Source organism: Macaca thibetana, chromosome 16, assembly GCF_024542745.1.
Source record: "Macaca thibetana thibetana isolate TM-01 chromosome 16, ASM2454274v1, whole genome shotgun sequence".
Taxonomy (NCBI): Eukaryota; Metazoa; Chordata; class Mammalia; order Primates; family Cercopithecidae; genus Macaca; species Macaca thibetana.
The window spans coordinates 39988636-40001779 of NC_065593.1; the positions used below are offsets into that span (position 1 = coordinate 39988636).

General features: G+C 35.8%; 1 protein-coding gene across 8 annotated transcripts in view; it reads right to left on the reverse strand.

Annotated features, from left to right (window-relative positions):
• STXBP4 (syntaxin binding protein 4) overlaps positions 1 to 13144 on the reverse strand; it is a 206661-nt gene that overhangs the window by 75810 nt on the left and 117707 nt on the right. Inside the window, exons 17-18 of one of the 8 annotated variants that reach the window (XR_007720369.1) lie at positions 6080 to 6234; positions 894 to 1276 (exon numbers count right to left, since the gene is read on the reverse strand). The exons of 4 other annotated variants lie outside the window; for them this stretch is intronic. Coding sequence is in view for 1 of the 4 variants with exons in the window: in XM_050764695.1 (XP_050620652.1) it covers positions 6173 to 6234 (62 nt within the window). In the remaining 3 variants the exon portion in view is untranslated. 3 more of the 8 variants (XR_007720371.1, XR_007720370.1, XM_050764695.1) reach the window with 3 other exon arrangements.

A 13144-nucleotide genomic window follows, 5' to 3' on the forward strand; every position in this document is an offset into this window, starting at 1 on the left:
TCAACAGTGTATGAGTGTGCTGGTTTCCCCACGTATTTACTAACACTGTAGATGACCAATCATTGTTAATATATGACACTGGTGAATAAAAATGGTGCCTCATTGTTTTAAGTTCATTCCTAAGTAAATAAAATTAAAATATATATATTCAACATTCATCTGTTAAATATTAAATATGCTTACTAAATAGATATTAAGCACAATAATAAAATATGAGTGTCTCATGAATACCTGCTATGTACCAGGCACTGTTCTAGGTGTTACCTAATTGTGGTAAAGAAGACGTTCAAGATCACTGTTCTCAGGAAGCTTATATTTTACTAAAGGAGGTAGAAAATAAACAAGTAAACAAACAAACAACAAATAAAGTGCTGTGAAGAGAATAAAATAGGGGAGTGAAATAGAGTATTGGAGGTGGAGAGAAGGTCAACATTAGACAGGTGATTAGGTACAGCCTTTCTGACAGTAGACAATTAAACTGGGGGCTTCATGATAGAATGAACTGGACCTCTCAATCCAAACTATTCTCTTTGCTTTTCTCAAACACACCAGGCACACTCCTGCCTCAGGGCCTTTCTACTTGCTGTTCCTTCTGTCTGGAACACTTTTCCTTCAGGTATCTATATGGCTTACTCCTACCTCACATGGATGAAATGCCTGTGAATATCTAGTTTATGGGTTTGCAGGGAACTACTGGCTATTTAGACCTCATCCCTATGTAATTTTAGTATTTCCATTTTCTATACAAGTTCAGCAAGGCTTCCTTCATTCCATATATAAGATTGTATGAAATGTTTCCAGGGGGCCTTTGAGGTTGCCAGTTAGATATAAACTTCTTTATTATTTCAATCTTTATATCCATTAAATAAATGAGTTGAAGACTGATTTCTTACCTAAAATTACTGCCACTTGAAAGCATGAAATGTTACTTTGCAATTGTTTTCCAGGGTTTTAGCACACAGTTTCTCACATGTTCCCAAATAAGTAATGTAACGATAGATCATAGAAATCTACATTAGTAGAAATTGTTCATTATCTTCCAGGGTTTCCAGTTCTTAAAAAAAAGGAGGTGCAGAAGATAATCGTTTAAGGCTGTAAGGACAAAATAATCCTTTTACGCAATGACAATGAAAAATGAAGATTATAATGGTGATGATGATAATGAGAATATTAAGTACCTACCAGATGTGAGCCATAATATTTTCAATGAGCTGGCCACTTCAGATACATTAGCTTTAATCCTCAGGACAAACCTATGGGTTGGTGATATCTCCATCTTCATAGATGAAAAAAAAAATGAGACTCAGCTAGCTTATAGAATTCTCAAAGCCAAATCTATTATGCCATAGAGCTGGCATTTGAACTTTATAGCATATGATCTTTTCACTACTCTGCTTCTCTACAAGTAAAAATGAATCTACTTTTTGGATAAAAATAGAATTAGGGTGTGAACTAATTTATTTTATTTATCTGTAGTAAAAACTACAGGCAATTTTTTACAAATGTTACTTCATTTTTATCCTATAATGCTTAGAGACAAATACATCATTTTTCCCATTTTATAAATGGGGCAAAAGTGAGGTTCAATAATTTATTTAAGGTTGTAAAATAACTTGGCTAAGAAGCAAGTTTTCTCACTCTGAATATTTTTCCTATTCTACTTTCGACTTTCACTTTCATTAGAATTCTGGAGTTATTATAAAAGAAATGGGAAACACAAATAGCACTGTGTAGTCCCAAGAACTAATTGCTTTATAATTTTTTATCAATAATGCCGGTTGGAAAAGGTCACATATTTTCAGAAAAAAAAAAACTATTAAAGATTCAGTTGTTGACTTTACATCTTCATTTTTTTTTGTCATTCAACAAAGATTTATTATTCACTTATTATGAGGTCAGCACTGTGCTTGTCACTAAAGATGCAAAGCAGTTTAGGACAAAATTAAGTGAGAAGAAAAACATACAAACAGATAATTACAAAGCAATATGAAAAGAGCAATAATACAGGTTTGAGCAAAGAGCTGTTAACTCTGTCTGGAGGTTTAAGCTCACTTTATGGAGGAGTGCATCCCCAGTTTTAAGATCTTTACCTAGGCACATTTATTATTCCCTCTTTACGTATTGTTATGCAAATAGCCCCAAAGAGAGCTTTTGTTTCTTACTGTGAGATCTCCATGATGCTTAAAAATTCTTTTACTTAAAAAATAAGCTTTAAAATGCAGCAGTAACAAATGCTTGCTCTTAAAAAAAAAAAAAAAAGCCATATAAAAGTTTCTAATAAAAAACAGATAATCTCCCTATCCTATCTCCTGAGAAGATCAATGTTATCAGTGAGGGAGATATCTTATAGCAGACTGAAAAAGCTTCTTGAGGCAATGCAATCTATTGCTTTATCCTGAATACTTGTAAGTCATGAAAATTAGGTAAGATGAAGTGTATTTTATTTAATGATTCTAATTGAAATACAAATTGAACTCTAAAACATAAACTCTAGCCTGGACAACATGGCAAAATCTCATTTTACAAAAAATTCCAAAAATTATCTGGGTGTGGTGGTGTGTGCCTATAGTCCCAGCTACTCAGGAGGCTGAGGTGGGAGGATCACTTGAGCCAGGAAGGTTGAGGCTGCAGTGAGCTGTGATCACACCACTGCACTCCAGCATGGGCAACAGCATGAGACCTTGTCTAAAAAAACAAAACAAAACAATACCCAAACACACAAAACCCCTATAAACCTATAGTTACAGAGCAAAGCACTTTCATAGTAGGTCACTTAATCCTTGAGACAACCCTATGCAGACTGTACCCTGACTTCAGAGACAGGAAGCGAATACTCAGAGAGGTCAACATATTTCACCAAATCTAAGGTGCCATCAATTTTAACACACCATGCTATTTTATATTCTTTAAAAGACAAAAAAATAATTACCAGTTCAATTGTGACATAATGTCTTAACTACATTCCTATGAGACTCACAGGATTTATTAGGAACCCTGGACTGAGAATTAGAAGACCTGAATTAGGATTCTCACATTGTCCTTTCCAAACTTGTGACAAGCAAATCATTAAGTTCTATGAGCTTTGATCTTTCCATATCTTTTAAACTAAAAAGAATAATGTCTCTCTCACAGGGTTGCTGTGAGGACATATTAATGTAAAACAGAACTTCAGAAGTGCAAAACTGATAAAAATTTAAAACCTTTTGTGTCAATGTTATTATTTTTTAAAATATTATCTGTAACAGTAATATTAATACTCTGTTGTTGAAGGCAAGAACTGAACTTCTGGATCCAAACTGAACTATTTTATCATGACAAATAATTATGAAAGCTCTTACTGCACAGATTTTAGTACTGCCGCCTTTTCTGAGATGAGCTGTTAATATTTTGTCCTCATGTGAACTCTGGAAAATACCTATTCCACTAACCCAAAATAATGCATTCAGTTTGGATGAGGAGATTTTCAGGCCTTGAGGGAAGATGTTTCTTACCGGCATCATTTACGTTTTGTCTGTCCAGTTATAGGATTGAAACATGCACTATACTTTAGGCATTCTATCATTATAGTCAGTTCTAATTGTGAAAAGAATCAGAGTTTCATCTTTTCAAAAAGTGATAATTGACTCTATTTTACCACTGATGCCTTCTAGAATCTTAGAAGCAGTCCTTGCATTTTTTCGGCCTTTGTGCTTGTAACCATTTTATGTGATAGACTGTTCACACGTTAGTAGTAAGGTATATAGATTTTACTTGATTAAATACTAGATAGTCTACATCCTGGAATCCCCTTGACAACTACTATAGTCCTGCCTGTAGTGGGAATTAAGTCTTGCTTGTCTAGCTGTGCCTTCATATCTTAAGGCTATCAGTAGTGTATGTGATTAAAGTATATATCTGAAATAGTTTCTTGGAAATGATCTTCTGTGAAAACCCACAATATATGGGAGCTTTGGGATTGATTCACACTAGATATTCGTTTTTGTATGTTAAACACTAGAAATATCATGGCTTCCTGATTTCTATGAGTGAAGAACTGTCTATGTTTGCTTCCTGTGTACCAACAGAGATTAGTAGATTGCTGCTATGTATCTGGTGGCATTAAATAATTTCGGCACTTTTTTAGGAATTTGTTTGACGAAAAAAGCAAATACCCAATAGTTGATTAGTGCAGAAAAGGCACAATAGAAAAACATGGAGTAGTCTAAGATCCAAGATGACAGCAGATCTGTCTGTGCTACCGGACTTTTGTTTACTCATTGAACCAATGTGCACATGAATAGGGAAGTTTAAAAATTAATACCGAATTTCAGGTGTTCCAAAAAGTTAAACATGCTGACACATTACTAATCCTTTTTAAAAAATAAATATTTGTTAGCTGTTACTTCAAACCGAGCCCAAGTTACCACCATCTCCCACCTCAATCCCTGCAATAGCCAACTAGTCTTCCTGCTTTCTTCACTCTTGCTACTCTTAGAGCCCAGTTTTAAATAAACACCCAAAGGATCTTTTAAAATGTAGACCATATCATGTCACTCCTTCTGCCTTCCTATGACACTTAAAATAAAATCCAAACTCCTTAGTATGGTGTTCAAAGCCTTGTATTATCTGGCTTCTTGCTATACATCCACCCTTATCTCGTGCTACTCTCCTGCTTGCTCATACGTATAAGACACACTGGCTTTTTTTTTTTCTCCCTGTCCCTCAAATATGTCAAGTTTGTTCCTATCTCACAGCTTTTGTACTGGGCCTGAAAGGTCCTTCCCATAGTTTTTGTTGCCGGCTGAGTCTGGGATGCAATGTTAACCTCTTCAAAGCCGACTTATTTGTCAATTAATCTAATGTAGCATCCCCACTTACTCATCTTTCCTAATACGTCATCTGGTTTCATTATACGCATAACACTCATCACTGTCTACAATTACTTTTTAAAATTTATTTGTTAACTTGCTTGTCCATCTCTGCCTACTACAATTTACCAAGCAGCTTGATAGCAAGGGCCTTGTTTGTGTTGTTATCCTAGGGTCTGGCCCATTGTAGATACTCAACAACTAGTTCTGGAAGGAATGAAATAATGAATGTAAATCATTACCTTTTCTTAAGTGATATGTTTTTCTCTTTAACTCATTTTTTCTGGAAATAAAATTGTACCAGGAAAAGAATTATTTCTCTTGTTGCTGGCAATATTTTGCCAACTTAAAGTTCAATCACCCAAGATTAAATTTGATATATTTTCTTAATGGAACCTTACAGCAGTGACCTACTTTCAGTTTGAAACAACACAGGAGAATATGTGAGTTAGCCATTTCCTTGAATGGCAAAGTGCCACAAATATTTGTTGTGGTTATTATCTGGCTTTGAATAATCAAGTCAGCAGACAACAGGTCTGTTTTACAAAAACAGGTAAAATTTATCTCAAATGACAGAATCACATAAGCTATTATCTAATGCTTGGAACATCATCCCAATTCTAGGACACAAAATAGCATAATTACTTTGTGTACAGGAAAATACCATAATGTCCATTCTAAATATTAATAGTATAGCTGACTTTCATTAAAGAAACAGAGTTTTGGCTGGGCACAGTGGCTCAGGCCTATTATCCCAGCACTTTGGGAGGCCGAGGCGGGCAGATCACTTGTGGCCTGGAGTTCAAGACCAGCTTGGCCAACATGGCAAAACCCGTCTCTACTAAAAATACAAAACTTAGCTGGGCATGGTGGAACACACCTGTAATCCCAGCTACTCGGGAGGCTGAGGCTCCTGGTCCCTTGAACCCAGGAGGTAGAGGTTGCAGTGAGCCGAGATTGTGCCACTGCATTCCAGCCTGGGCGATAGAGTGAGAAATGAGGCAAAGAATGATGAATGTCTGAGGTCCAGAAGAAGTAGAATGAGAAGATGCCATATCAAGTCTGAGCTTTAGCTCGTAAAGAAGGGAAGAATTTAAAAGACAAATCCCATCCAAGGCCTTTAAAATGTTACAGTACTGCTTTTCCCTTTTTTCTCAGAAAACCTTTTCTGATCTGCTTACGTAACTTCTAATTAGCTTCAGATGTAACAAAAAAAGGCAGCTACTACTCACATTCTTCTTAAAAGTTAATATATTGCTGATTTCAGATAGAACACCTGAAGTGATGCAGGAGGCTCGCACAGACAAATATATGCAATCAGATGGTCACCGCTTGACAGTCTTATTTTCAATTGGTTGAGTAAAAATAACAAAGATATTGAACCAACCTGTAAAAGTTGAACATTCATTTCTTTTGTTGCCTAAAATAATATGCTAAAGATTTTTCAGAGTAATGAAACATACTAAATTACACTGTTGTTAATAAAATACAAAATCATGATCTTTCTTTACTGAGAGAAATTAGGACTTTTTTACTGTTAATAGAAATATTTTCAAAATGTTATGTATTTCATTTATTTATTTATTGTTATTATTTCAATAATTTTGGGGGAACAGGGTGTTTGGTTACATGGATAAGTTCTTTAGGTGTGATTTCTGAGGTTTTGGTGCAGCCATCACTCGAACAGTGTACACTGCACCTAATGTGTAGTCTTTTATCTCTTAACCCCCTCCCATCCTTCCCACTAAGTCCCCAGAGTCCATTGTGTCATTCTTATGTCTTTGCGTCCTCATGTCTTAGCTCCCACTAATAAGTGAAAAGATAAGGATGTTTGGTTTTCCATTCCTGAGTGAGTTCCGTTAGAATAATGGTAACATCCATATTTTTGATATTACAGGTTGAGTACCCCTCATCTGAAATGCTTGGACCAGAAGTATTTAGGATTTTGGAATATTTGCATATACATAATGAGGTATCTTAGGAATGGGACCCAACACTAAAACATAAAATTCATTTGTTTCATAAGCACCTTTTACACAGCTTTTATAGAATATTTGTAACAATTGTGTGCATGAACCAAATTTGTAAACATTGAACCATCAGAAAGCAAAGGTGTCACTATTCTGGTCAACCATGTGGACAATCTGTGGTTGTCTGGCATCACCATCATGCTTGCTCAGAAAAAAATATATCAAAGCTGAAGTGGGCTGGGAGGGTGTTTTGTTTCATTTTGTTAGTTTTTTTTCTCTTGGGGACGCTGAATAAACTGTGTTATGCTCCCGCGTTTTGACTACAACCCATCATATGAGGTCAGGTGTGAATTTTTCCACTTCTGGGGCCATATCTGCACTCAAAAGTTTTGGATTTTGGGGCATTTCAAATTTGGGATTTCAGATTTGGGATGTTCAATCCGTATAAGAAATGCAGTAATAAAAGCACATGTATATACTTATACACATCTTTTTTGCAAATAGTAACAGGTGGGAGGTGGGGTTATTGAGTGAGAACATATGACCATTAAAAACATTTTAACTTTCACAAAAACCTTCCAAATGGATATTTAAAAAGCTCTTGATATATACTGCAAAACTGATTCCCAAGTATGTCTCATGCCAATTTATATTCCCCACCTGTAGTGGATGGAATGTTTACTTTCAACTTTAATTAGTGGCAGGCCCAGATGGCTCCTAAACTGGAGGGATTTTTTTAAATGCCTAATATATAAGCAATTTAAGAAAACAAAGTATATTCTCTACAGAAGGATTCCTGCCCCTTGCTTCCTTTGCTTAGGCATCATTTAGGGCCTCATGGGTGTAGAAACCTTAGCTCCAACTGCTGATCTCAATTCTGTGAAATCTCTGAAGCTTAAAATCCTACTTATCATGATAGTTTCATATTGTTTCTGACGCAAGGTGATATTCCTTTCTTGTTTTTTATCTAAACACACACACACACACACACACACACACACACACACACACACAATTTAAAATGTCATTTCTATGTGTAAGACCAGAATGGGAAGGTTTTAGCATGAGATCCCTCTTCTATCTTGATCCTGAAATCCATTGTGAATCTTGATGGCTATATTTCCTGGCTTTAATACTGTGGACTTTTTCATAATCATATATTAATATGTATATGTATGCATTTGTTTATAAGAGCTCGAATAGCTTGAATGAGATGTGTGTGTATATATACACATTATATATGTCATACATTTTTATTCATAAAAGCTTGAATTTAGAGAACTCTCTACGCAGAACTGGTTTTTGACCTTTTAAAGAATGTGTAGACCCTTTGATTGCCCTAAAATTTGACCAAATTGTTGTTGGAATTACCCTCTCAAACCTCTGGGTGAAATGTACCCTTGCATTGTGAGTTTAAGGATGACTCAGCAGTCTGAGTGGGGTGAAAAGTGACTTAGAACAAGAGGTGGCTGTGCAGAGCGATGTGGCTTTTGGTGCTGAAGCTGTCGTGACAGCTCCTGTTACACTTAAAGCTTCCTGTATGCCCCCGTGTCTGTCAGATCTAAAGTGTATCTCCGCTTTCTAAAGGATCAAGCCCCAGTTGGCCTTCTGCTTGACAAATAATCTGTGTGAACCTGAGGATTTCAACAAATGCCATTGACTCACTAAGATAAAAAAGAGTGAAAAGAGATCATCTGTCCCCTACCCCCAGCCTGTCTTTGACTTTATTCATTACTCCTTCAACTCAGAACATATTAAGAGTGTCCTCCTGCCAGGGTTCCTGCCAGCCAGTTATTCCCACAATCGTTACTGTTGTTTAGCAGTGGGAGTAACAGGTTGACTCTTCCTGCTTTCCTTCCATGTGGTCCTGCCTCTCCTATATTAAAAAGTTTTTAGGATTCACCTGTAACTGCTAGTGCTTTTGAAGATTTTTGCCCTATTTTGTATTCTAGTTATCATTTCCATGAGGCCTGAAGGAAGGTAGTTAGAGGCCTGTGATTATGCTGCCAATTTAACAAGAAGTCAATATATTCTCTTTTTATTAAAGACCTCATTTGGCTTATCTGGCCAGACTTTTTCTTATTATGTATTTTTAATGATAGAACTGCCTCTTTTGTTACATAACCATTTTGTCAATCTATATGTCAGTTAAACAGAAATTGCAGTTCTGAACATGTAGTTCAAAACTATTTTATTTCGAATAAAAACTACACAAAGGCATTATACTGATATAGAACACGTAAACATAAGGAGATCAATAGAAGCATCTCCAGGGATTCCAACACTAAATAAAAATGCCTATTCTGTTTTCAGACTGTTTCACTATAAATAATGATAGAACAGACAAAAGTTTCCTCACAGTTAGCAATAAACAACTAAAAGATAAGATGCTGATTAAGACATTTAGCCACAGTTTCCTGTGACAATTACATTCTAACTCAACATCAATAATAACATTAAATGATACATATTATGAAAAGCTCTCATCTACCATATTTTCAAATGTATCCAAGTTGAAAGAAGCTTTAGACAATAATAATTTAATACCTACCATAGGGAGAAAGTAAAATTAAATTAATTACTTTAAATAACAATAATGTGGCACCAGCAGTAGTCATGGCAGTGGCAGCAGCAGCAGCAACAACAATATCCATATAGGGAACATCTTACCCTACCAGAGGTTCTTTTGGGAATTTTATATGTACTATTTAATCTTTCAATCCTGCCACTTTGATATTATGAGATCCACTTTTTATATGCAAAAACAGACCTAGATGTTAAGTAATTTGGCTAGTGAAATTGGATGAACAATTGGGGTGCTCTGTGGAGCATGTCTAAGGAACATCAGAGATTCTGTGGAGCATTGTTTACATGTATTAAAACTGCTGCTTCCTTCCAGCCTGCCTCTATGATTTACACACTTCTCCACTGTTAGAGGTACTCTGGTGATGCTGGGATGACCATGTGTGCAATGATGTGAAAAGCATTCATGTTCCTTATACATGGGAGAGTCTTAGGTAGGGGTTTGTAAATACTCTGAAAATGGATGCAAAATGTGTGTAATCTCACATTTCTGGGAAGAGGGTTTTCATCAGATTCCAATGGAGTCCACAATCCAGGAAAGGTTTGGAATTGTCTTCTAGGCCTGGCGTGGTGGCTAACGCCTGTAATCCCAGCACTTTGGGAGGCCGAGGCAGATGGATCACTTGAGGTCAGGAGTTTGAGACCAGCCTGGCCAACATGGTGAAACCCTGTTTCTACTAAAAATACAAAAAATAGCCAGGCATGGTGGCAGGCACCTGTAATCCCAGTTACTCAGGAGGCTAAAGCAGGAGAATTGCTTGAACCCAGGAGGCGGAGTTTGCGGTGAGCCAGGATCACATCACTGCACTCCAGCCTGGGCGACAGAATTGTCTTCTAGATATTCCTTAGAGACTGGTTTTAAGCTGTAAGAGCCAAGAAACCTTACCCTTCAGCTTTCTGAGAAAATCCCATAGTATAACATCCTAGAGAACACTTATATTAAGAAGAAAGTAGAGGCAATTACTCAAGTAAAAATTTCAAATTGTAACTTGAAATAACCAGATAGTCAAGGCAAAGAAAGAAAACGAGGTGGGGGTTGTGGCTGAATTATCTACCTCATGGTAGTTTGTAATTTTCTGTTTTCCATGCAGAAAAAGCTGCTGCTTAAAGAGAAAGAAAATCAGTTGAATTTAATATGAATTATTAAACTTGAAAAGCTATGTCATATAAACCTATAAAAAGTACTGGCAAAATGTGCCAACATTAGCAATTATATTTCTAAATAAAAGGACAACATAGATTTGCTAGTTTTAAACATCAAAGCATAACCCTTGCAAGAGACAATACCTTTATAAGGAAAACTATAAAATACACATGGAAGAAACTGAAGAGGCTATAAACAAATGGAAGGACATCCCATGCTCACAGATCAGAATAATTATTAATAATACTGTTAAAACGACAATACTACCCAAAGCAATCTACACATTCAATGCAATCCCCATCAAAATACCAATGACATTCTTCATGGAAATAGAAAAAACTCTAAAATTTGGATGGAACCACAAGAGACCCTGAACAGCCAAAGCACTCCTGAGCAAAAAGAACAAAGCTGGAGACATCACACTACCAGACTTCAAAATATACTACAAAGCTACAGTAATCAAAACAGCATGGGACTGGCCTAAAAACAGACACACAGACCAATGAAACAGAATAGACAACCCAGAAATTAATCCACATATTTACAGCCAACTGATTTTTGATAAAGGTGCCAAAAGCACTGGGGAAAGGATAGTCTCTTCAATAAATGGTACTGGAAAAACTGGATATCCATATGCAGATGAATGACATCTCACCCTATACAAAAATCAACTCAAAATGAAGCAAAGACCTAAATGTAAGATCTGAAACTATGAAACTACTAAGAGAAAAAATAGGGGAAACACTTCAAGACAATGGTCTGGGAAAAGATTTTATGAATGAGACCTCAAAAGCACAGGCAACAAAAGCAAAATAAACAAATGAGATTATATCAAACCAAAGACCTTCTGCACAGCAAAGGTAATAATCAAGAGTGAAAAGATAACCTATAGAATTGGAGACAATATTTGCAAACTACTCATCTGACAGGGAATTAATATCCAGAATACACAAGAAACTCAAACTACTATCAGAAAATCAACAGCAAAAAACCAATCAATCTGATTTAAAAAGTGAGCAAATGATCTGAATAGACATTTCCCAAAAGAAGACATATAAATGGCCAGCAAATAGACAAAAAATGCTCAACATCACTAATCAGCAGGGAAATGCAAATAAAATCCACAATGAGTTATCATTTCACCCTAGTTAAGATGACTATTATCGAAAACACACAAAGTAAATGCTGGAGAAGATGCACAGAAAAGGGAACCCTTGTACACCACTGGTGGGAATGTAAACTTGTACAGCCACTATGGAGAACTGTATAAAGGTTCCTCAAAAAACGAAAATAGAACTACAATATGAGTCAGCAATCCTACTACTGGGCATTTATTCAAAGAAAAGAAAGTCAGCATATCGAAGAGACATCCTGCCATGTATATTGCAGCACTATTCACAATAGCCAATATATGGAATCAATCTTAGTGTCCAACAACAGATGAATGGATAAGGAAAACACGGTGTGTGTGTGTGTGTGTGTGTGTGTGTGTGTCCCCACATATGAATAAAAAAGTTGATCTCATAGAAGTGAAAAGTAAAACAGAGGGTACTAGAGACTGGAAGGACGGGGAGAACAGGGGATAGGGAGAGATTTGTTAAAGGATAAAAAATTACAGCTAGATAGAATGAATAAGTTCTAGTGCTCTATACTAGTGCAGGATGAGTATAGTTATCAATCATGTACTACATAGTTTGAAATAGCTAGAAGGAGGATATTTAATGTTCCCAACCCAAGGAAATGCTCAATGTTTGAGATGATAGATATGCTAGTTACTCTTATCGGACTATTATATATTATGTGTATCAAAATATCACTACATACCCCATGCATACATACAATTATTACTTGTCAATTGAAAATAAAATTAAAATAAAAATTTAAAAACCTGATTGCATAATTAATTTATAACCAGCATGCAAATTACTGACTATCATTGGGGGAAAAAAAGTGCAGATGAAATTTTTAAATTTTCTTCGAAATAAGTTCTGCTGAATTTCAAATATTTTCTTTGGATCATCATTTTTGACAGATATTCAAGTTAATGTTAGCAAGGTAATGAAAATTAATGATGTTAATGTCCACTGGGCTATGTCTATGCAGGTGTTTCCCTACACTGTTGCCGCCCCAACATAAAAATGTCTGATATATAAAATTCTGAACTTACACATAACACATTAGGAGTGATTATTTTCATTCCTCCTAAAACCCACAGAATTTCTTCACATAATTAGCCCTTATGAGTTTTTGACATATAATTTGATTTTTACAAACATATTAGGTAATACAAATTTTTAAGTATATACTTATTGTGAAAATTGAGTAGACACTATGAGAGGCATAGTTTCCAATCCTCCATATCACAGTTGTGAAATCAGAACTTATCCCAGAGGTCTTTGAATGTTACCCCATACCAAGCCAAGCCATCTAATACCCAGAACTGTACTGAAAACATCATTTTCATAGTTAATTAACATGGACGTTTACATCTTTCTTTCTCTGTCTCTCATTCTCTTTTCATCTATTTCCCAGCATGGGGAAGATTAAAAGTGGCAAACTAGAGGGATGGTGGAATGTTAGAAGCAAGCAGAAAGACAACT